At 38.6% G+C, this 22,662-nt stretch overlaps 1 protein-coding gene across 6 annotated transcripts in view; it reads right to left on the bottom strand.

The window, feature by feature from the left end:
* Nucleotides 1–1,731: 1,731 nt before the first annotated feature.
* The window catches only part of pitpnm2 (phosphatidylinositol transfer protein, membrane-associated 2), a 63,413-nt gene continuing 42,482 nt past the window's right edge, over nucleotides 1,732–22,662 (bottom strand). For 2 of the 6 annotated variants that reach the window (XM_084104497.1, XM_084104498.1), the window contains exons 7-26: nucleotides 22,319–22,414; nucleotides 22,133–22,237; nucleotides 20,826–20,875; nucleotides 19,344–19,588; nucleotides 18,751–18,940; nucleotides 18,244–18,363; nucleotides 17,676–17,899; nucleotides 16,435–16,613; nucleotides 15,361–15,531; nucleotides 13,639–13,776; nucleotides 12,146–12,310; nucleotides 11,317–11,568; nucleotides 9,574–9,722; nucleotides 8,516–8,632; nucleotides 8,313–8,429; nucleotides 7,997–8,145; nucleotides 7,768–7,917; nucleotides 6,242–6,425; nucleotides 5,220–5,348; nucleotides 1,732–5,133 (exon numbers count right to left, since the gene is read on the bottom strand). In XM_084104497.1, coding sequence (XP_083960623.1) covers nucleotides 4,792–5,133; nucleotides 5,220–5,348; nucleotides 6,242–6,425; nucleotides 7,768–7,917; nucleotides 7,997–8,145; nucleotides 8,313–8,429; nucleotides 8,516–8,632; nucleotides 9,574–9,722; nucleotides 11,317–11,568; nucleotides 12,146–12,310; nucleotides 13,639–13,776; nucleotides 15,361–15,531; nucleotides 16,435–16,613; nucleotides 17,676–17,899; nucleotides 18,244–18,363; nucleotides 18,751–18,940; nucleotides 19,344–19,588; nucleotides 20,826–20,875; nucleotides 22,133–22,237; nucleotides 22,319–22,414 — 3,272 coding nt within the window. In that variant the 3' untranslated portion in view covers nucleotides 1,732–4,791. The remainder of the gene's footprint in view (nucleotides 5,134–5,219; nucleotides 5,349–6,241; nucleotides 6,426–7,767; nucleotides 7,918–7,996; nucleotides 8,146–8,312; nucleotides 8,430–8,515; nucleotides 8,633–9,573; nucleotides 9,723–11,316; nucleotides 11,569–12,145; nucleotides 12,311–13,638; nucleotides 13,777–15,360; nucleotides 15,532–16,434; nucleotides 16,614–17,675; nucleotides 17,900–18,243; nucleotides 18,364–18,750; nucleotides 18,941–19,343; nucleotides 19,589–20,825; nucleotides 20,876–22,132; nucleotides 22,238–22,318; nucleotides 22,415–22,662) is intronic. The other 4 variants (XM_084104500.1, XM_084104501.1, XM_084104499.1 and 1 more) reach the window with 3 other exon arrangements.

Raw genomic sequence — 22,662 nt, 5'->3', positions numbered from 1 at the left:
CTGAGAATGTATTTGGATACAAGGTTGAGTTTCGGTGAGTATACAAGCATACTGTGCGACTACAAATTTAACAATATCTTTAATTCTTTGCCTGTCAGCGGTTTTTATTAAAAGTAATTTGTTAGGACCCCAAGTGATCCCATTTGATCAGTGACCCGATGATGTCCCCACACCTGTCAAGATGTGCAGATGAGCCTTTGTCCTGACAAAACTTCACATAGAAAACAAAGGTGAGCTACGTTGTATCAGGCATTCGAGGGGAACATGATGGCACCAGTTTAAGGTTTCCATGTCTTCCATGTTCTGGTGACCAGGTGTTGCTTCAACCGTTTGGAGGTACTATTATCTTTAGTGCTCAGTCAGGGGTAATTTCCTGTATTATCTTCAGATACTTTGGTTAGTAGCTGTGTGTAAGGTCAACACTGAATGCCAATTAAATATAATGTATGACTGCCTTCTTCAGACTCAACGACTGCAGAGACCAAACAGCACATTTCCAATAAAGACACCAGTCTCCGCTCTATGCTTCTGTTTCATACAAATATACAGTTCATCCCTACACACACACATACCTATACATCCACATCTACATACCTACCCTACCCACATACATCTATACATCCATCCATATCTATCTTGTCCTTCATACATCTATATACCTACATACATTCATCTATCTATACATACTGTACCTACATCAATCCATCCATACCTACCTTTCTACATCTATGCATACCTAGCACATCCATCCATTTAGCCATAACTACCTACCATCATACATCAATCCATACCTACATACAGTACATCCATCCATACCTTCCTACATCTATACATACATCCATACCTACCATTCTAAAAACCTACTTACATCTATACATACAGTACATCCATCCCTACCTACATCTATACATATCTACATATACAGTATATCTATCCCTTCCTACCTACATCAATCCATCCCTACCTTCATCCATACCTACCATTCTATCAAACTACATAGAACTATACATAGAGTACATCCATCATCCCTTCCTAATTACCTACACATCTATACATACATCAATCCATCCATACATCCCTACCTTTCTACCTACATACAGTACATCTCTACCTTTCTATCTATCTATATACATACATACCTTTCTATCTACCAACATGCATGCTTCCATTCCTACATCCATCCATCTCTACCATACATCCATCCATCTCTACCATAACATACACACACACACACATTCTTGTACATCTATCTTTATGAGGACATTCATTGACAGTGCAATCTCTAGCCGCTTACCCTAACCTTACCCATCACAACTAAGTACCTAACCCGACCCCTGACCCTAAACCGACCCTTAACCTCATTATAACCTTATCCCTAAAACCAAGTCTTGACCCTCAAACAGGCCTTTAAAGGCTCTCAGAAACTGAGGACCGGCCAAAATGTCCTCACTTTACTCTCTTTGTATTCACTCCAATGGTCTAAAACTCAAACTGGTCCTCACAAAGATAGTTGTACAAGTACACACACACACACTTTAATTTCACCCAAATTAACTCAGACCACACTGCCATCTCTCACACTCCAAAATGAATACAATTAATGAATATAGAAAAATACGAAATTGTGGCTAAAGACGTTCTTTACAAAGGAAAGTACATAAAAAAAAAATACTCTTGCAGAGTGGTTCATGTCACACATTCATAAAGCATTACAAATCACAGAAGACTTGCAGTTGTCCAACTGTATTTAATCCACAGTACATACAGTTATACACATGAGAGCACTGAACCACCGACCTGGTAAGAAAACTGTAAAGGAGCGAGTCAGTCCAGATCAGTACGTCAACAGGAGTGTAAAATGAACCTGCAGTACGTCTCCATTCATCATTGAAAAGTTGTTGGGAAAGTGATTCATTAGCAATGATTATCTGAAAGTTTTGGCAACAAATAAAATGGGCACAAAACATGATTGTTTCGGGAGATTTCACCATATTTATTTCATCCAATGAGCTTGTGTTTTGAAACACCTGCACGCTAATTAGACAGCATTTACATGTCAAAAATACTGTAATGTCAAAGGATTTCTATGCATTTAACGTCTTTTAATATAATGCCGTTACTCAGATGTCAGTATTTTTAAAAAATATGGTTGGATTTAGGATTAACGGTAACATCATTTAAATATTTGGTATTAACAACTGATATGATGTTCTATATAGACAACAGCATATTTGTAATAACTATAAACTGGAGGTTTGTAGTGTGGCCCATTATTGAAGAATACAGGAAAGTGTACGAAAGCTTCTCTGTGACATGCAAAGTACAAAAGTGGCTATAATCTGGTTTATCTGAAGATATAATACTTGGCCTACAAGCAAGGCCGCGGATGTTTAAACTAATGTTTGCCGTGTAAAAACTCTGGCACAATTGTCGATCACAATGTCGTATGATTCCCTGCGACGCGTCTGAATCTTACTCTCAACAATTCGGAAATGACACTCGTCAACTTTCTTCACGTTGGTGAAAAACAGCTTGATTTGAAAACAGGAAGTGTAAGAAGTAGAAGCAAGCCAGTTCAGATGTGAGAGTGTGTGTGGAGTAATATAACGGAGAATTTGTTCAGTGGTTTACATTCAAATCATAAACCAACAACCAAGATGACCTAGATATCAGCGGCAGAAGTTCACAAACCTTTCAGCATATTTATTTCCACTGAGAACCCCTGATGTCTGGTACTGAACTAGATGCATTAAAAGACTAGTGATACCAGTCCAAATGCCATCTCAGAGCAAAAACTTTGATTCAAAAACCCGTTCAGCACCAATTTAAACTCGGTTGTTTGCAGCAAATTTATCACAGAACCACATTCACAATTCCAATTCACATTACGTGGAAATTTCAAATGCGCTAAAGTTCGTACACGTGTAGGTGTGCGTGCTCCTTGCCCGTCGCGCTCGAGGAGGCCGTCGGTTTGCTGAACTGATTGTCCGTGGGGTGGCGGTGGTTGCGTCATCTAGAGTTTTGCTACGGAAACACTGTCAACGATTAATGCACAAGGAGACACGTCATTGGTCCGTTAAAAGAAGCATTTCAAGAAGTGTTGGACAAAAGAATAAAAGCAACACATGAAATACAGTCAAACCTGAAATATCCATCATCTTATGAAGCTACAGAAATAAATAAATTCTGACCGTAACATATCCTATTATAGTGAAATTTACATCTTTACAGTATCTACACTGTTTGAGGTCCCGACGTTCAGACCTCGGTTCAGAACATCCAATCCAGACAAAGGCCACGTTCCAAGCCTCCCAGTTCCATTAGAAGAATACGTCCGCAACATGCAGCATGGCTATTCCAGTGTGTTCATGATATATAGAAACAAACCGCGTATGGTTCACGACTCCACCCGACTTTGTCATGCTGTCCGATTTAAAATAGCAAGAAAATTAAAAGCACAATTTCTATATACCTCAATCACTTACATATGAACATATGGACAATATCATAGATAACTGAAGTTGATCTAAAATGATCTAAAATCTTAAAAACATTATACATGTGCCATGGAAACGCTTGGGAAACGTTGCTACAATCCATCGGTAACGTTGGACGTGTTTGGGTTCCTATGATCTGCCTGTTTTTGGCACATTTCTTGCGTGCTCTTGTTTTCGGAGAACTATATAATCGTGCATATGCGCACAAATACCCTGCCATAAATAATAAGGGACATGTACTTCCATGAGATGGAAACAAGGGCCTCGACTATTCCACTAGTGCAAAATAACAATGAGGTTATGCAGTTGCAGAACTACAGCTTTCGAAATGAACTCGTTTTGGCCGTCGGCAGTATCGAAGCGAGCGAGTCGAATCGCTCCCTGATCAGCTGGAAATGAGTGCAAAGGATTGAGAGGAAATGATTGAGCGAAATCTTTTAAAAGTTGTCATTGAACATGCAAATCCAGCGCGTCCTCGATGGGAAACTCTCTCCACGACGACAGCAGCGGGAACGTTTTTACTTCAGCAGATGTGGCGTGTGCTTGCGACCGGTGTTTGGTGGCTCAGAAGTTAACAAAACTGCAGTCGAGAAAGAAAGAAAGAAACATGGAAGGTGTCCCAGCAGCCCAGGTCGAGGTGGCGTCTTGGAGGTATTGCAAGCAGATGGCCTTGTAAAGGGATTGTTCTTCCTTTGAGAGTTCGTTCTTGCTCTGAATAAGAAGTTAAGGCCTCTGATGACCTGCAGACGGAGTTTGGTGTGATGGGCTTTGATCCTTATTGCCAAATGCTGCTGCGATTCGACTCGGAGAGAGAGGCTGCCGGGATGGGGCGACCCAACGGAAACAAATTAGTAAAATGGCCTCTGGGTCTCATCAGCTCCTCAAGTTCATGGCTGCCCTGAGCAGGTAAGAGGAGGCACGTATTTACATGTGTGGGAATCTCTGCAGACACCGGAAGTCTGGGGAATGATAGAGGAAGCGGGAAGAGTCCGTACCCACCCAACGATCCATGTTTTCATTCCCAACAGTACATTCAATCAAGTCAGAGGCGAGGGCCATGACCCAGAGCGATGCTTAAGGCGCTAGATTTCTGGAAAATGTTTGGCTGCCGGTCTAAAAATAAAATAAAAAAAACGAAACGGAAAAAATTCTCATGCAACAATAGTAATGCCGTGAGATTTGCTCACAGAGTCTGTTTTAATACTGTGAGATTACGTCGTGTCCGTCTCCTACCGTTCCTGCAGCCCATGTGCCCAATGAAGCGCCTCCAGAATTTGGACCCGGTGGGAGGAGCCTATTTGGGGCTCAGGGCTCCGCCCTCAAGTTTGCTGGTTCGGCCCCAGCAGCCGGCAGCGATGCTCATGCTTCTCTGTGCACGTTCGGCCCGCTCGCGGTCACATTCTGATTGGCTCTGCGCACGTTCGGGACGGCCTACCGGCACGGGCGGTGTGGAGGACGTGGGTTGCGAGGAGATGGTGCGCAGCAGGTGATTGCGCTTCCGCAAGAACTCGCCACTGCCGCCCAGCCCGAAACTACCCTTCCGGAGGACCATGCGAGCGCTGCCGGTCTTGGCGGGTCTCGATCTCTGATTGTACTCCAGCTGGGAAAGATGAGTCGCGTAGCCATCGGCGATGAACTGTGGAGAGAGAGTGACGGCTCAGTGAGAGTGTAGAAAAACGTGCGAGGAAAAATTAGAGAGGAAAAACTGTGCGTAAAAGATACCTGACACTGGTATTGCAATTTCTTTGTTGGTCTCCCCACAATGTAGATTTGTGATGGCGGCAGACCAAGTGACGTGTACACCGAGATGTCCTTAGTGGAGCCATAGGCGGCGAAGATCTTCATATGTGCCTACAAAAGAGCAGCTTTTCAATTATACATTTCACATAATTTAAGCAAAGGCTAACACAGGGTCTCTGCAGAGTTTTACAAATAAAATCCATAGGCTAAAGAACAAACCCATAAAATCTTATAAATAATGGATCTTGGATTCTTTTACTTTATTAAATGGGCTGGTGCGCACACTCAAATGTTGCAATTTTACAATATATAGTGTTTAAAGGGATACTTCACCGATTAGCATTAAGCTTTGTATCAGTAGAAACCCGGTAGTATTTTCGAATGCCCGTGCTTCCCTCCCTCATGTCCCCCTGAGACGAGAGATTTCTGTATTGTGTGTCTAGAAAAAACCCTCAGATGATGCAAAAATCATCATTTAGCTCATCAAAGGCTTTTCTGTCCAGAGGCGAGAGACTCCAGCCAGTAGGAGGAGCTCGTTCCGCATGTGTTCAACCCGCCCATAGGGGGATCTCACGATAAAACGCCGTCTTTTCAGTTTCGAGTCGACTAGTAGCCTAGCTGTATCATTTCTCCCGATACTGCCCTCTGTAACCGGTAGGAGTGGCTTGGGCGTGTCCTCGTAGGGCAGCAAAGCAAGTGCATTCTGGGAGTTGTCTTTCATCCACATGAGCCAAAAATACATTTTCTGGCTTTTCTCAGTCTAGAAGGCACCAACTTCAAAAATAATTTCACAATTCTACAACATAAATGACCCAATTTAAATACACATTCATCTTTCCAGCGGTGAAATATCCCTTTAAAGAAAGGCAATGCAAATATTGTGGATTTATTTTCTGATAAATATCGATATTGATTCAGGATTAATGCATTGCAAATGACAGTACTATATTACCCACAAGCCCCTGCGCTACAGAAAAGAAGGCGTTTGTGGTGTTTGTTCTCACCTCTGTGATGAGACCCTTGAGGAAGTTGGCTTTGTGTCGGAGGGGGTCGTGTACGAGTCCATCACAGAAGGACACGATCCCGTGAGGGAAGTTGTGCTGTGAAAGCCAGGCCACCACACGCTGCTTCTGCATGTCTGGCCGCCCCGTCACGTACACTATCATGTAGCCTAAGTCCTGCCAGTGCCTGCAACAGGACCAACCATCGTCAAGAACAGCAAACCATACAAATTACTGACCTACGAGTTTCATTAACCCTGAAAAGCTTGAAGTATGAAATAATCTAATTATTTAAAATGGAACAATTTTTAAAAAAAACCTTTACCTCTGCTAAAATGTTCCTACATTCAATGATATTTTCACATATAGCTTACTGCATCACTTCACTGGAAATACAATTTTAAAACCCATAGAAATGTTATTCAAAAAATCTATAAAAATACTTGATCAAAAGCCTCTGTCATCAGTGTAATATTTTGGGAAAATACAATATGCTCAATTTTGAAAATTGTATTCTTTTTAAAAATAGCTGTTTAATTTATAAAGCTTTTCACGGACTAGCCCCACCTTCACTTTCTACACACATTTAAACCAAGGTCTGACAGAGGTTTTTGCACCAGAGCCTCATTTAGAGGAGACAGAGATCCCGCACAGAAAAACTACCTTTGGGCAAACTGAGGTCGTCATTTTTGGAACAGCCTCCCAACAAACATTGGAGAATGTCCCACTTACTGCACATTTAAAAAGCACCTTAAACAGCTTCTTAAAAGTTCCCAGTTATGTCCTCATTTTGACTAATTTTATTGTAATGTAATCTGTCTGAATGCGTGCTAATGTGTTTCTTGCTTGATACTGTATATTGTCATATCCTTTCGTGTTGCATTATCTTTTGTGTTGTTGTCTTCCTGCCTCGGGACTACAGGTGAAAATGAGCATTTATACTATAACCTGGCTCATTTACAGTCTGTACAGAAATGTTAGATTGTTCATTAATGTGCACTGTCCCGAATAAATAAATAAAAGAAAAGAAAACAATAAAAAAAACGTACAAACATTTGCATATATGTTTATTGAGTATCATATTTGATATATCAGGCTTTTATGGCTAATATAGTATGATATAGTGAGAATATAGAGCTCATACACAAGGAGGAAAAAAACACCCCAGTTTTATTTAGATAAAAAATATGCAATTTGGTGCAGTTGCTGATATTTACATGGCCAGAAAGTGAGCTGAAATTCTGATTAGTAATATTTCAAGATGAACATTCACTGATTCACATGACAATCTAAGTTATTGCTGCATTTACCTAATAAAATCAGTAGATTTCACAACAAAGCATGTGAACCACGACCCAAAGGTCGACGTATTTACAATTATACTAGCAATCAGACGACAGAAGGCATTTAGTAGATTGTGTGCAATAGGCTTTTCAGCAGTTCTGATCATGTTGATCATTTACAGGCCTTAGAAATGTGCGTATCACAGTAGGCTTTATAGGGTTAAATGAATGAAGACATGCGCTCACCTGACTACGTCTACTGCTCCTGCTCGCACTTTAGGGTCGCTGCCCATGATGGACACGCTGGCGGCAAAAGAGCCGTCGATGCTGAACACGACAAACTCTGTGCCGCGCGGCAGCACGGTCAGGTAACTGTCAGCAGATGTGTGGTCGCCCCTTTGGACAGAGAGGACGTTGTTCACTTGTTGAAAATACATCCTTTTATGTGCAGAATAAATGTACATTTATGACTTACCTGACCACCATTTTGACCGGATACACTCCGATGCTCAGCCGTTTGTTGTCCGGAATCACGTAGGAAATTCGGCCGCTGCTATTGGTTAGATCTGTGCTGAAGTACACCCACTCACCGGATGGAGGCTGGGTCATGATGTGGATGTCCACCTTGAAAAGAGCACACAAAAAAATGAATGAAATTAATATGAAGAAGTGAAATTGAATAAGGAAAATACTTCAAAGTAGATTTGTACATTTTCTGAAGAGAGTGAGTGAAGTTACTTGATTTTTCGGTCTCCAGGATCTACACAAACCAAAGTTTATAGGGCACTAACCTTCTCTCCTGTCAGTGTGACCATGTCCAGCGGCCCGTACATGAAGCGACCCATGACTACCTGAAGGCCGTCCTCATTAAACACGGCATCATTCACGCGGTGATTTGCTGTAACATTCTTCAACACAAACACATCTTTACGTCAGCAACAATCCTGTGATGCACTCAATGGCGACAAGAGGTTTTTAGAGATGCTCGTCTCACCCTGATCTTCACATGAGTCCTCTTCCTTATCCACTTCTCCCGCGGTTTGGACGGAGTGAATTCGGACACCTCCTTCCCATCCAGTTCCAAAATACTCGAGTTCTCATGCCTCATTACCTAAGAGCAAAAACAATAAATATATAAAATGGTATTTAAAAAATTATAATTTGCTTTGACTAATAATTGAAATAAAATGTATGCAATAAAAAAAAATTATGCACTACCACAAAATTAACAATTTACACCCCAATCTGTACGTTAATTTCATAATCAGTCTTTTTCATAATTTGCCTTTAGTATCACCAAATTCATGAAATATAATTAATATGAAATAGGCAATCCCTTATTTTCTTACATTAAATTGTTACCAAAAACAGCTACATTTAATATAACAAAGATAACTTTTAACAGTTTTATTTAAATAAATTAATAAAAATATTTAAAAAAAATATGTATTAATAAAAGGCAGAGAAAATATTTTTTTTATTATATAATTATGATATAAATAAAGAAAGATATTTTATAACATCTTTATTTAAATAAATAAATAAAATATTTTTAAATATATTAATAAAAGGCAGAATTATATTTGTTTAATATTATATAATTACATTTCTTGGTGCAAATAACCCTGAATATTCCTTTAGGAAGAAAAAAATATTTTATATTATAAAATGATGATATAAATAAAGATCTAAATTAATAAAGATATTTTATAACATCTTTATTTAAATAAATAAATAAAATATTTTAAAATATATTAATAAAAGTCAGAATTATATTTTTTTAATATTATATAATTACATTTCTTGGTGCAAATAACCCTGAATATTCCTTTAGGAAGAAAAAATATTTTATATTATAAAATGATGATATAAATAAAGATCTAAATTAATAAAGATATTTTATAACATCTTTATTTAAATAAATAAATAAAATATTTTAAAATATATTAATAAAAGGCAGATTTTTTTTTAATATATTATATAATTATATTTCTTGGGTGCAAATAACCCTGAAAATTCCTTTAAGAAGAATAAATATTGTATAATCCTCACCTGTCTGAGCAGGAAAGACACAACATCCGTTGATTCCCAGTAGGAGGCGTGAAACAGGTGAGGTAGAGCCACAGTGGGGAACGCAGTCAGAGCGTCGGGACAATACAGGGCGAAATCGATGCGCTTGGTTCCCCACCAGCGTGCAGCGACTGCAGGAGAAACCAGAGACTCAGTCATGCCTGTCCACACCATTACCGCTACAACGGCAGGTTCACATACCATTAAAGATTTCAGTTTCATCTGTACATTATTTATGAATGTTTCAGATGCTGGATCTAGGACAGGACGAGGACATATGATGCAGGTTTGCTTCAGGGACTCAAGAGGAAGGAAAGAAATGGAAAGTTGTTGTTTTGTAATGTGCACTTCTTCCTCCCATGACCCATTGCAAAGACATTTAAGAACACAACCCTATTTTTGGATTGAAAATCTTTTCATTGGGGATTAATGTTCTTGAATCTGCAAACGGCCTCTGGTTCTCTACAAGTAGGATTGTGAATAGAAAACCAGTTTTTATTCAAAACTGGTTCCATTTTGACTGGGAAGACTGAGGGCGGTGAATAAAGATAATATTGCAATGTCCTCACTGGTTGCACGTAACTAAACATACAGCGTGAGCCGTGCAGTCTGATTCACTAACAAAAGAGTCGGTTGTTTCAAAAGAATCAGTAAAAAAAAAAAAAAAAAAAAAGATTCACTCACATCTAAATGTAATTAAAGACTAATTTGGAACAGACCTGAAATAAATGGTACTTAAATTAATATTAATTTGGTATCACTAATTTTAAAGAAAAATGATGTGATAAAAAACGATTTATGCATAACCGCAAATTTAACAATTCCTGATCCATACGCAAATTTGATATTTAATAATTTTCCTTCCTAGCTTGAAATGTCGTTCAAGTAATACTGTATATTATATTATTTGAATAATAATGTAAAATAATATTTTTGTAATTACATTTTCTAAATAATAATATAAAATTCCTGCCCCTGATCTAAACACAAATTTCATAATTAATAATTTAGCAAAGCACCCAAATACATTATTTGCTTAATTTTTTTTTTTTGCCAAAAAATTATATATTATATAAATAACATTATTTGCAGAATATGCAAAAAAATAATAATCATAATTAAAAAAAAAATAAAATAAAATTTTATATATATATATTTAAACATTATTTAAACATTAAAATAATTACCAAAAAAGTAGGTTTTAACATAATAAAAACTATTTTTTTTTAAAATATATTTTAAAATAAATTACGCTTAGTAAACGCTTAGTACATAGTAGAGACCACTATTTCAAAAGTAAAAAAATCGGAATCACTAAATTCCTTCTGATTCCCATCCTTATCTATAAGCGACCGCTAACAGAAGATACACAGGTCGTAAGCATGATAATGGGAGCAAGACCAGTCAGCGCCATTTCAAAGCATCTTCAGAAGGTCTTCATCATTCAGGGCAAACCCAGAGCGGCTCAGGGTTCCAGAGATGAAGAACCAGAGCATCAGCGCTGAGCTTTTAAAGGATGGGGGCATGAATTCAGAAAACAAAGGCATCAGCGCTGGGGAGGTCAGCAAGGAAACAGGCTGAAGATTTGGAGGGCTAAAACAGGCAGTAGGAGGGATTGCAGGGAATGCAGCAATGGTAGAAACTAACGCAGGCAAACAGGAGAGCGGGTGCATCTGGAGGGTCGAGGAGACCCTCTGACCGGACGTCTACCCACGCTCCAAGTACCTTGCTCGATGTCCAGAGGGACACACGGTGATGGCGGGTCTGAGGTGAGCGAGGGTGAGGGCTCAAAGCCTAGAGAGATGCTCTGCTCTGTATCATCCAGACAGCTGGAATCCTGCCTTACTAGCTGACGCTTATTTTGTCCTTTGCAGGATTTAGGGGAGGGGCTTCGGGAGCTCATTTTATTATAGGGGAGGGCAAATTGGGACAAAAGACTGAGCTTTTTGGAGAGTCTAAGTTGGCATGCTTGTGTTACTAGAGAAAAAAACAACAACATCAAAAACAACAGTAGTCAAATGGTGAACATGACATGTGATAGTTCCTAGCTATATTTGCAGCATAGCGGCTTTTTTTTTTTTTTTTTTGCAGCACACCACTGTTCAAACGTTTAGAGAAAATAAGACTTTTATTAAAGAAATTAAACTCAATTGATCAAAATTGATCAAATGTTACAGTAAAGACTTCTATAATGTTAGGAGAGATTTTTTTCCCAACAAAAATATGAAGCAGCACAACTGTCAACATTGATAATAATAATCAGAAATGTTTCTTGAGCAGCTAATCAGCATATTACATGATTTCTGAAGGATCATGTGACACTGAAGACTGGAGTAATGATGCTGAAAATTCAGCTTTGCATCAGAGGAATAAATTTAATTTTTAAAAACATTAAAATATAAAACGGTTATAACAATTTGCAATAATATTTCACAATATTAGTGTTTTTACTGTAATTTTGATCAAATAAATGCAGCCTTGGTGAAGATTTCTTGATATCGATTCGCCTTGTTGTTCTATTTAACCTAACCCGAGTGTGTACGTGTTAACTCACTGTTGGCGATGTTGGAGGCGGTGTAACTGTCCGCTAACCCTGACACCTGGCTGGCGATGCTGGTCTCGCTGCCCCTGCGAGCCCCACGGAAGGCTGGAATGGATCCCGGAGACGAAGGATTGGAGTGATCCCCGAACATTATGCTGTGAGACTGCATCACGTCCGCTGTGAGGACCAAAACCAGTAATTACTCGCAGGGGCCAGGAACTGACAGAGCAATCAGGGCCCAGAAATCTGACAATTTTCAGTACTGACTAAACCTCAGTTCCAAAACCTAGTGAGCTGCCTATCTAGAAAGCATCATAGGCAGTGTTGCGATCTCACTCGATTTTGGATCTGAGCTTGATTGATGCATCATTATACATTTGTAATAGGGCCATTTGATTCAAAATGATAAAAGGAAGTGAAAAGAAGATGCAAACACAAATCCAAAGAGATATCAAAGTTGTAAATACTGCCCCTGAGTCCATTTCAATCTGTTCCTTCCATTCTTGAGGAACATAGGAGAGCATTTACTGTTTTTACATGAAGTCCTCATGGGGCATTATCTACCAAATACACATGCAAGCCCGGCATCAGAATTTGTAATTAGTCAAGCTGCTTGAATTTATATTTGTTCTTATTATTCTTGCTGTATTGTCGTTTTAAAGGTGGAGTGTGTAATTTCTGCAGTACTAGTAGCATTGAATGGAACGGCAAAAACAGTGCTGGTTTCCCCATCGGTCGGACCGCTTATGGGCAAACCTCATGAAATCTTTCAAGAACATGCCTAGGTTATATTTCACACCAGAATCAAAAGAGCTATTTTATATTTATTTATCTATTTTATTAACAATATACAGTCAAAAGTTTGGAAAAATGACTATTTCTATTTTTAATGTCTGCTCATCAAGCCTGCATTTATTAAGTTCTAAATTATTTATACATTATGGTAGTATTTGTTGTACTGCCTTAAAATTATGCTGATTTTAAAGCACTCATTGTCTACCGTAATTTTTACTATAATACTCTACTATCATTTTTTACTATAATACTATACTACTAACCCTAACCTTACAGTAAAGAATCTAATAGTATCATAGAGAATATTCATAACTACAAAAAACAAAAGTAAAGCATCTATTGTATTGGGGGTGAAAATATGCTTAATTATAATGTAAAGTATGATTTTTCTTTTGATTTTGTGGTGAAATTACACTCTTTTTAAATCTTACACTTGTCTAGACTAAATTAGAATTGGAAAAAGCATTTTAACGTTGAAAAAATACACACTTCACCTCTAAATTCAATACCATCAGTTCCACATGGCAGCATCCAGTGTCAGGAAGTCACAGTAAAACTCAAAACCCGACAAGCCCCAATGAGAGAATCAATGTCAAAGCAGACGCACAAACACAGATCATGTGAAATGAGGGCACACGCCACACAGGGGTGACACACATAACAGGGAGTTTACACTAAAGGGGTGCAAGAAACCAGGAATGGCTACACACACTCGGCGGGGGCCGGCATGGCTTGCCAGTTGAGCACAGGGACGGGAATGGAAGTCTCGCTGATGCCATCCTGAAAGCGCTGGGCGGCACAGCTCACACTCTCCAACAGGAGGTGAGGGTTACTCTGGATGGTTTCCACTGCCACATGTCAAACCCAGCGGCATGAGGGACGTGGAGACATGAGAGCGACGTGAGGGGAGAGAGACAAAGAAACAGAAAATAAAGACAAATAACAGACAGAAATGACACAAACCGAGGCACGAGAACACCAGCCAGAACTGCAATGATGGACGATGCTCTTTTACAAGTGCTGCTTTAAACTAAACCATAAAGATATCTGCTTTAATACACATGCGGACACACGTGGGCCCCGTTTACAATCATGATTTCTCAAATGTAAACGAGTACCTTGAGCTGATATAGCTAGAAATGCATGTGACCACATTGCATTTGTTAGTGTAAACGCTGCTGTAATTATGTCCAGATGCATCCTGGACAAAAGACTCACCTGTCAATCATCCATTGCAATAAAACATGTAAATTATGCAGTTATGTGCGGCTCTCTGGGCTTTTTTTTTGGCGCATGGCACATTTTGCATTGTTATCAGCATGCAGTGAGACATTACATATGAGTGATGTATGCAGCAGGTCATAATAGTTAACTAAAACTGAAACCACTGAAAAAATCGTTACCTGAAATAAAATAAACGTTAAGTGAAATACAATAGGGGTTATGCGGAACGCCCAACGTTCGAACCGGAAAACAGGTATAAACATTTCCGGTTTGCATTACCGTACGCATCTGCAGCGCTAGGTGATCTCTGAGGTAACTTATTTTGCGCTTTTTTTAGAATACAATTCTTATTTCTGTTTTAATTAAAATGTCACGAATGCTTAAGTATCAGAATTTTTTTTTTTATAAAAAAATAAAATGCAGTCTTCATTTGATTGTTTTAATCGTCTGCAAGCAAATATAAAAGGTTAAACTACTATGATAGCATACAAGTCTAAACTAACTTACTGATAGTTAGCTAACTCTACATCGGGTGCCATTAGCAAAAGCTACATATACTAACTTACATACCTTCATAATCATGAATAAATGAGGAGGCGTAAAAACTTAAATCCTTTATCTAACGGAGTACTCGGGGCTCTGGAAGTCCGTTTGGCAATACGATGTACATCTGAAATGGATAGAAATCACCGGCTATAAAAGGTCGCCATGCCTACGCTGTGTTTACCTCAGTAGCTGACGACCGGAAGTAGTTATATCTGTTTTGAAGAACCCGGAAGTATGTTGCGCATAACCCCTATTAAATATAAACAAGCGTATTTCAGCTAGTACATTTCAAGGCAACATTTCTCATTTGCATTTAGTTTAACTTGATGTTCTAAAACTAAAACTGAAAACCAAAACCAAAAAAACTATATAGAAATATAAAAACAACAACCAACAAACATGACAAAACGCAACAAAATTATTAGAACAGAAAATATAAAAATAAGATTTTTAAATATTAATGAAACCTATAATCATATTTCAATGATTCTGAAATAAATAACACTGGTATGCAGTCACAATATCTAGAGACCGTCCCCTCTAAATCCAGTCACAATCTGTCTCGCCTGACCACTTGTGATCCGATCACCCGAGATAACACCAGGTGTAATCCAGGTCTGAGCAGGTGTACGTGTTTGACTGAGAAATCTCTCCTGTCTTACCCAGCAGGGCTGACTGGCCGTCACCCAGTGGGAAGCGCTGGTATCGGGGGACGCTAAACGGTGGCATCAGGTGGAAACGCTTCTCCAGCAGGGGCTCCAGACGAGAGGCGGAGGGATCCGCGGGGTGGAACAGGTTATAAACCTGCTGGCAAGCCGGACGAAGATGAGCCACTGCAGGAAGAACAAAAGAAAAGACAAATATTTGTTAAACTGATCTCAAATGTTGGTGTTAGAATATACATTTATTAATATAATAGTATAAGATTAATAAAAAAAAATTCTCAGCTGGTTTGTTATAGTTCAAGTAGAATCACTCATACTGTTCAACAGTTTGGGGTCAGAAAGATCGCTTAATGTTTTTGATGTCTCTTCTGCTCACCAAGGCCACATTTATTTGAACAAAAATACAGTAAAAAAAAATAATAAAAAAAATAATGTCATATTTTGAAATTTGATTATATTGTAAAATCAACTAAGGAATTTAGTCCTGTGATCAAAGCTGAATTTTCAGCATCATTACTCCAGTCTTCAGTGTCACATGATCATTCAGAAATCATTCTAATATGATGATTTGCTGCTCAAGAAACATTTATGATTATTTTCAATGTTGGAAAGAGTACTTCAGTATTTTCTTTCGCCATAAACCAGCTAAAAATAATGCTGTTGTTGGTGGTGCAGGAGGTTATGCCTTCAGCATTTTGTTCAACACATTCATCCTTGTTTTTGTTTTGTTTTGCACATGACCGATGTTCGATCGGGATTCTCCCGTCAGTATACCGTTCCCTTCCTCTGTGACACCAGCCCTCTAAAACAATCTCCAGTAATCTGCTGTCGGCCCACAACTACAACTGATTTAACTCCACAGCTGATTTAAGTCGCTTTTAGGATTAATATGTTTTAAAAGATTTGGACTTCAGAACAAAAACAGCATGAACAATCGAGATTACACAGTCTGTGTAATCCATCAGATCAAGACACACTTTAAAACGATCGCTTTGGCATCCAATCCACGCAGGATTTCATTCTCTTTCATCACTCTTCCTCCACTAGAAACTGTCCTGAAGGTTAACATACCATCCAAAGAAGGGACCACAGTTTTCCTCAGAGCGAGGACCAGGCCTAGTGGAGAGCCGAAGAGGAAGAAATCGGACACTTCGAAGTCAAACTTTCCCAGAGCGCCTCCTCCCTCCAGCATGGTGCTGCTGCTGGACCGACGGGAACCCGGATCGTTCCTCAAAACGCTGGAGTGCAGACTATATATACACAATTTACATAATTATAGACATATTATTGTGCATTATTACAGTCACAAGTAGGGATTCACTGCCATGTCTGGAAAAGTCAGGAAATATCTATAACTAATAAACAAAACAAAACAAAACCAAAAATTATATATACACACACATATGTGATCCTGGATCACAAAACCAGTCATAAGTCGCACGGGTATATTTGTGGCAATAGCCAACAATACATTGCATGGGTCAAAATTATCGATTTTTCTTTTATGCCAAAAATCATTAGGATATTAAGTAAAGATCATGTTCCATGAAGATATTTTGTAAATTTACTACTGTAAATATATAAAACATGTATTTTTGTGAGTGAATGCAGCACAATCACGAACATAAAGGGACAATTTTAAAGGCGATTTTCCAAATGTTTCGATTTTTTTGCACCCTCAGATTCCAGATTTTCAAATTGTTGTATCTTGGCTAAATATTGTCATATTCTAACAAACCACACATCAATTGAAAGCTTATTTATCCAGCTTCCATATGATGCATAAATCTCAATTTCATAAAATTTACCCATGTGACTGGTTTTGTGGACAGATCTCATAGATCTCATCTTCTTCAAATCAAACATAACAAATATAACCAACAAGTTAATGAAATGCTAATGTCAGCCAATACCAATATAGTCATCAGCATATGGACCCTTTTCACATTTATGGGGTTATTAGAAGTAGAAGTTGTCAATAGTTGGGTAAACGCCACATTTCTATGACTTTTCAAAAGAGGAAATATATAGAGCTTGATTGCCATCACTCGCTCAGCCGTTGTATTAGAAACACTCACGAAGCAGCGTAAATTAATGCCAAGGTAATACAAGACAAAGTATAGTGTTATAAGTGTACATTAAATTTCATAAAAATGAAAATATAAAAACCTTTGCTAGATTCACTGAGGAAACGCATCATCACAGTCTATGAAAACAGTCCATCGTGCACATCAATATGATAAATAAAACAGACATGTTGACTCGAATGATAAACAAACTGGGTGAGGAAGAAAAGAAGGACTGTGGCTCACCTGGTCAGGAAGGCCTGGTGCTGTTTGATGGTGTCCAGCTCGTAGGTCGAGGAGTCGCTGCGTTTCCGGGGCAGCTGTTTTTTGGGGTCGTCTGGACCGCTGGAACGTGGAATGTCTATATTACTACGGCTGAGGTGCCGACTTCCCTCTAGAGACAAACCCGAGCCAGAACCCGAGCAGTGAGTGCTGTTTATAATGATCCCTGGTGACAACAGGTCATTGTCCTGTGGAGGAAGTGCATCAGTAATTAGTTTTACAGGGATCATATGATGGAAAACAGGATATTTATGATCATTTATAATCTGACCCGCATCGAACTGCATGGTTCAAAAAAAGAAGTTAGAAAAATGGCTGAGGAATACTGTAAGAATACAGTTTCCTAAGTTTGCTTGGAAGGCCAAAAAAAGGGGGTTTAGATTTAGGGTGGAAAAACAGCGTCTCTTGGACATGTGATGACAACACACTGCTAATGCAACTCAACCAGGCCTCATCCCTAAACAAGAGATATTGTGACGTGTGCGTTGTCTGGATGATCAGGTCTTGTGTGTGTGCAAATGTGTGTGTTCACCTGCACACTGACAATGCTGCCACGCCGGCTGCTGTTTTGAGACTCTGACACTGTGATGTTGCTGCTGCAAAGAGCATCAAATCCCAGAATCCCTCCAACACAGTCACCAATCAGACACACCTGCACACAATTACCAGACAGACACACATTACATCACATACAGGAAGTCATGTGCATGGGCAATGAGTGAGATAAATGATTAAACAACATTCACAATACTTTAAACTTATAAAATGTGATCGTGAAATGTGACGTTTGCATGACATTCAGCCTCAATTGTTCACAATAAAACCAGTGACATTTGTAAGGATAAAGCAAACACGGACACACGTGATATTCAGTGAGAAAACCAAATGCTGTGAATAATGCACATTTATCCCAAAAGTTATTTTTACACTAAGACTTCAGCAAACAAACTAAAACTAGATGCATATTTCACTGCCACACAAAATTTCCATTGCTCTAATCTGTAAATAATTACATAGAGAAAAAAAGCAAAGCACTGACTTGGCCAGTGAAAGTGGCCCCCTCCAGGGACTTGATGAAGTCACCGTAGACCTGATTGGCTCGCACTATGACCGTTGCCACGGCGTCCTGGTACTGTGGTGCAGAGGTGGCCAATAGGGGCAGGGCGGCCAGAGGGATGTGATCCTGACTGTTGGAGAGGCAGCCTTCGTCATAGCTGTAGGGACTCAAACTGTGTCAAGGACATAAGAACAGAGAGCATGCTGGGTTATTACCAGCGAGAAGCCGTTTAATGCACTGAATCAGCATGTACAGTGACGTACTAGTCTTTCCGCATTACGCATGCAATCAACCTATACATTTACCAAAATGTGCAGTTTACAATTAATACAGTTTATTATTAAAATTTGCAGTTTATAATTAATTAAAATCAAATTATTAATACATTATTACTTTTGAATGAATGAATGAATAAATGAATGAATGAATGCAGGGACTTTCTGGAAACAGTAAGCAACATTTGTCATACTACTAGAAGGTTGAAAAGTTGGAACTTTTGCTAGTTTCAGTTCGTTGCTCAGTTCCTCATGACTACCATAGGTCATGTTCTGAGTGTGTGTGTGTTTGGCACTCACTTTGACACCAGAGAGAAGGCCTCCACACACACGGCCGGACAGGGAACCAGGCGGATGGCGATGCGGCCCAATGCAGCTGGGTAATGAACCCGCATCACTGCATCAAACGCGCTGCCGATGGTGTTGACGTCCCCCTGCTTGCTGTTCTGGTCTCCGCTGCCCGTGTCCAGGATGTTCCCGCCATGCAGGACCAGGAGGAGGACGTGGATCTTAGACGGCTGTAAACACTGCTGTGAGGAGCCGTCCTGAGGGACACATGTGGATGGCTGTTTCTGCAGCTGCATTCGGTTCATTTAAAACATCCACACAGACTCGTGACAACACGCTATTGTGAAAGAGGACGACTTACTAATGAACAACACGATACAGAGCGCAACAGCAGTCTTCCGGAAGTAAAGTTCCCTTAATCCCCTAAAAATCTTTCAAGACAGGCCTACCATGTCAAACGCAGACATATGCTTCTGTAGAAACCACGTCACAAGTGTGGCTACTCAGATGACCACAACTAAAATGTATGTATATTTATAACAAAATGTTTTTGGTTGCCGTTAAATCAAATAATTGTGATTAGATTTTAAAAACAAAAACCCATTCAGGCTATTATTTTCGATTTATTTATTTATTTATTTTTTTGAAGAAAAAACATTTTTGTAAAAAATTACTAAGGACAAAACAAATGGGAAAAACACTTCCAAAAAAAACCCAAAGTGGACATCACTGTTGACGAATGCAGATTATTCCATGGTAAAAGAAGAACTATTTGTCTACATCTCTAATGTGTGTTCACTTTACAAAAGACAACATCTGAGATCATAAGGGGCCATTCAGGGTAAAGATCAGCTCAACTCTAATGCAAACACAACACAATCTCTATGAATAATTGCAACAACACAAGAAAACACCTTTGACTCTACATAACTTATGACAAGTTCTACTCTTCTAATGGATCTAAACAGATGGGTGTCACAGCGACTCACAGCGGGGCGTCTGCGTGATGTACGCCGACGCTTACAGAAGGTGGAGCGCCGCATGGGCCTGGGTCTCTGCGGACCAGAGTTAAAGAGCACTGAGATCATCCCGAAAAAGCCCTGATCAAACCCTTCACACCATGAGAACTTCAACTTATGACTATATACTGAGCCAACCTTTGTAGTGACACTAGTTTCATTTTGTGAAAGGTCATGCAGATTGTTCAGTGATAGTGTGGAACTGATCCTAACTGAAAAAGCTGTTGCATAATGTACCCTCAGAGAAGCTTTAATGCTTTTTACGTCAGCATAAACACGGCGTGACCATTGCAGAATTTTTGCTCCATTAGCACAAGTACAGATCAATGCATCTTTCACTGCTGCGGTTGCTTTAATAATTCGACACCAAGAGCACTGCTGCATAAATATGCATTATGTAATTTTTATGTTGTATTATATTTCCATTAATGTTAATGGAAGAGCATTCAATAAAAATGCACAACTGTAGACATACCTCATTGAGTCGCTCCCCGCCGGCAGTCCCAGGTTCTTGATACAATTCACCTAGAAACATAAAATTAAAACATAAAATCAATTAGCTTAATGCAAGAAAAAACATACACCTATGCATCATAATTCTTTCTGAAACTAATCTGCATCGCTGAAAAAGGAAAAATAACAAATAATTATTCATATTCATAAAATACTAAATTAATGATACAAAAATTACATTATTAAAATAATATATGACGATGCTAAAAAATAAATATATATATATATATATATATATATATATATATATATATATATATATATTCAAATTTTAAATCATGAATAATCACACCCTTTTGTGTTAAATTAAGCATACATAATTCATCTTGTTTAACGTGTTTGTTTTGTCATCATGTGCTATAAATAAACTATCAGATGGAAGGATAATTCTCACAAAACTGTACTTTCTGCAAGCTTTATTCAAGGTAAATTTAGTCTTTCCAAAAAAGGACACTTGGAGAATCCAAAAGGACACCTAATAACCAAATGATATAAGGAGAACAAAACTTTCAGAATTCATCGTACAGTACATGTACAGTGCAACAGCAAAGAGCTCGTTTAGAGCTTGTAGACGTCTTAGACATGTCAAGTTGCGATACTGAACAGGACCAAAAGAAAGAAAGAAGAAGCCCTAAAACCAAACGCCTCGACCTGACTGTATTATATGTGCCTACTACAGTACACAGATCCATACTAAACTAATAGTAAATACTAATACTAAATTAATATTAATTAAAAAATAGAATTAAATTAGCATTTAGTATGAAATATAAGTATTAAATTATATAAATTAATCAATTTATAATTATTATTATCAATAATACTAAATATATTAGTATATGATTAATATAATTATTTTAGAAATCTGTTATTATTATTATTATTGTTACAATTTAAAGAAAGGATAGACTTAGACTTTCATCTGAACATGGGTTTGATAAGTGTAAAAACCTCCAGTGAGTCCAGCGAGCAGTGAGATCCGTCTCACAAACAGCATGGAATTCTGTGTAATTAGTGTTTCATAATCTCACACTGTTTGACACAGACCCTAACCTCCTCAGAGTCAGTGGGGCTCCTTTACAGCTAATCCTATTAAAGATGTGGAAATCTCTGTGTTTGGCGGATGAATGGAAAAAAACTCCTTCCAGTGGGCTCGGCTTATGCATTACAAAACCAAAGCATTGGGAAAAAATGCTTTGCATCACCCGGCTGCAATACCCCCTGCAATCCTAAAACGTGTCAGATGGGTGAAGATAATCCCTCGCGTACCCTGAGCTTCCTCTGACTCGGCTGTCTCGATTTTATCCATCAGATCGTTGGAGCTCCACTTGGTGATCTCCTTGGCAAAGATCTCCTCGTTGTCAGAGAAGTCCTCTGAGGAACAAGGATTCAGATTTTAGTAAATAACAAGATTGCCAAGAGCACCTTTTAAACCGAGGATCAAACCTGCATTACCGTGAGCATCAAAGAACTCGTCATCTGTGCTGTCATCCGAGTCTCTGGCGATGCTCTGCATGCGCCATTCAGAAATACTGTGGCGTGAAGGGCTTCCTGCGCACATGATGCATTAAAGACAAATAATAAATCATATTAGTTCTATATCCCAATGCTTAATGACACATCCCCTGAAAAACACTGTATATATATTATGTGTCATTATTTTATATATATAATTTCAAATGAGCTCTTTTTACTGTATTTTTGATAAAGAAATGCAGCCTTTGTGTGCATAAAGATACATATACATACACACACACACCATTCAAAAGTTTAGGGTCGATAAGTTTAAAACATTTTTT

This window comes from Abramis brama (assembly GCF_963993115.1).
Source record: "Abramis brama genome assembly, chromosome: 25".
Taxonomy (NCBI): domain Eukaryota; kingdom Metazoa; phylum Chordata; class Actinopteri; order Cypriniformes; family Leuciscidae; genus Abramis; species Abramis brama.
Note: the sequence above shows the minus strand (reverse complement) of the source record. Positions and strands in the feature narration are given on the sequence as shown.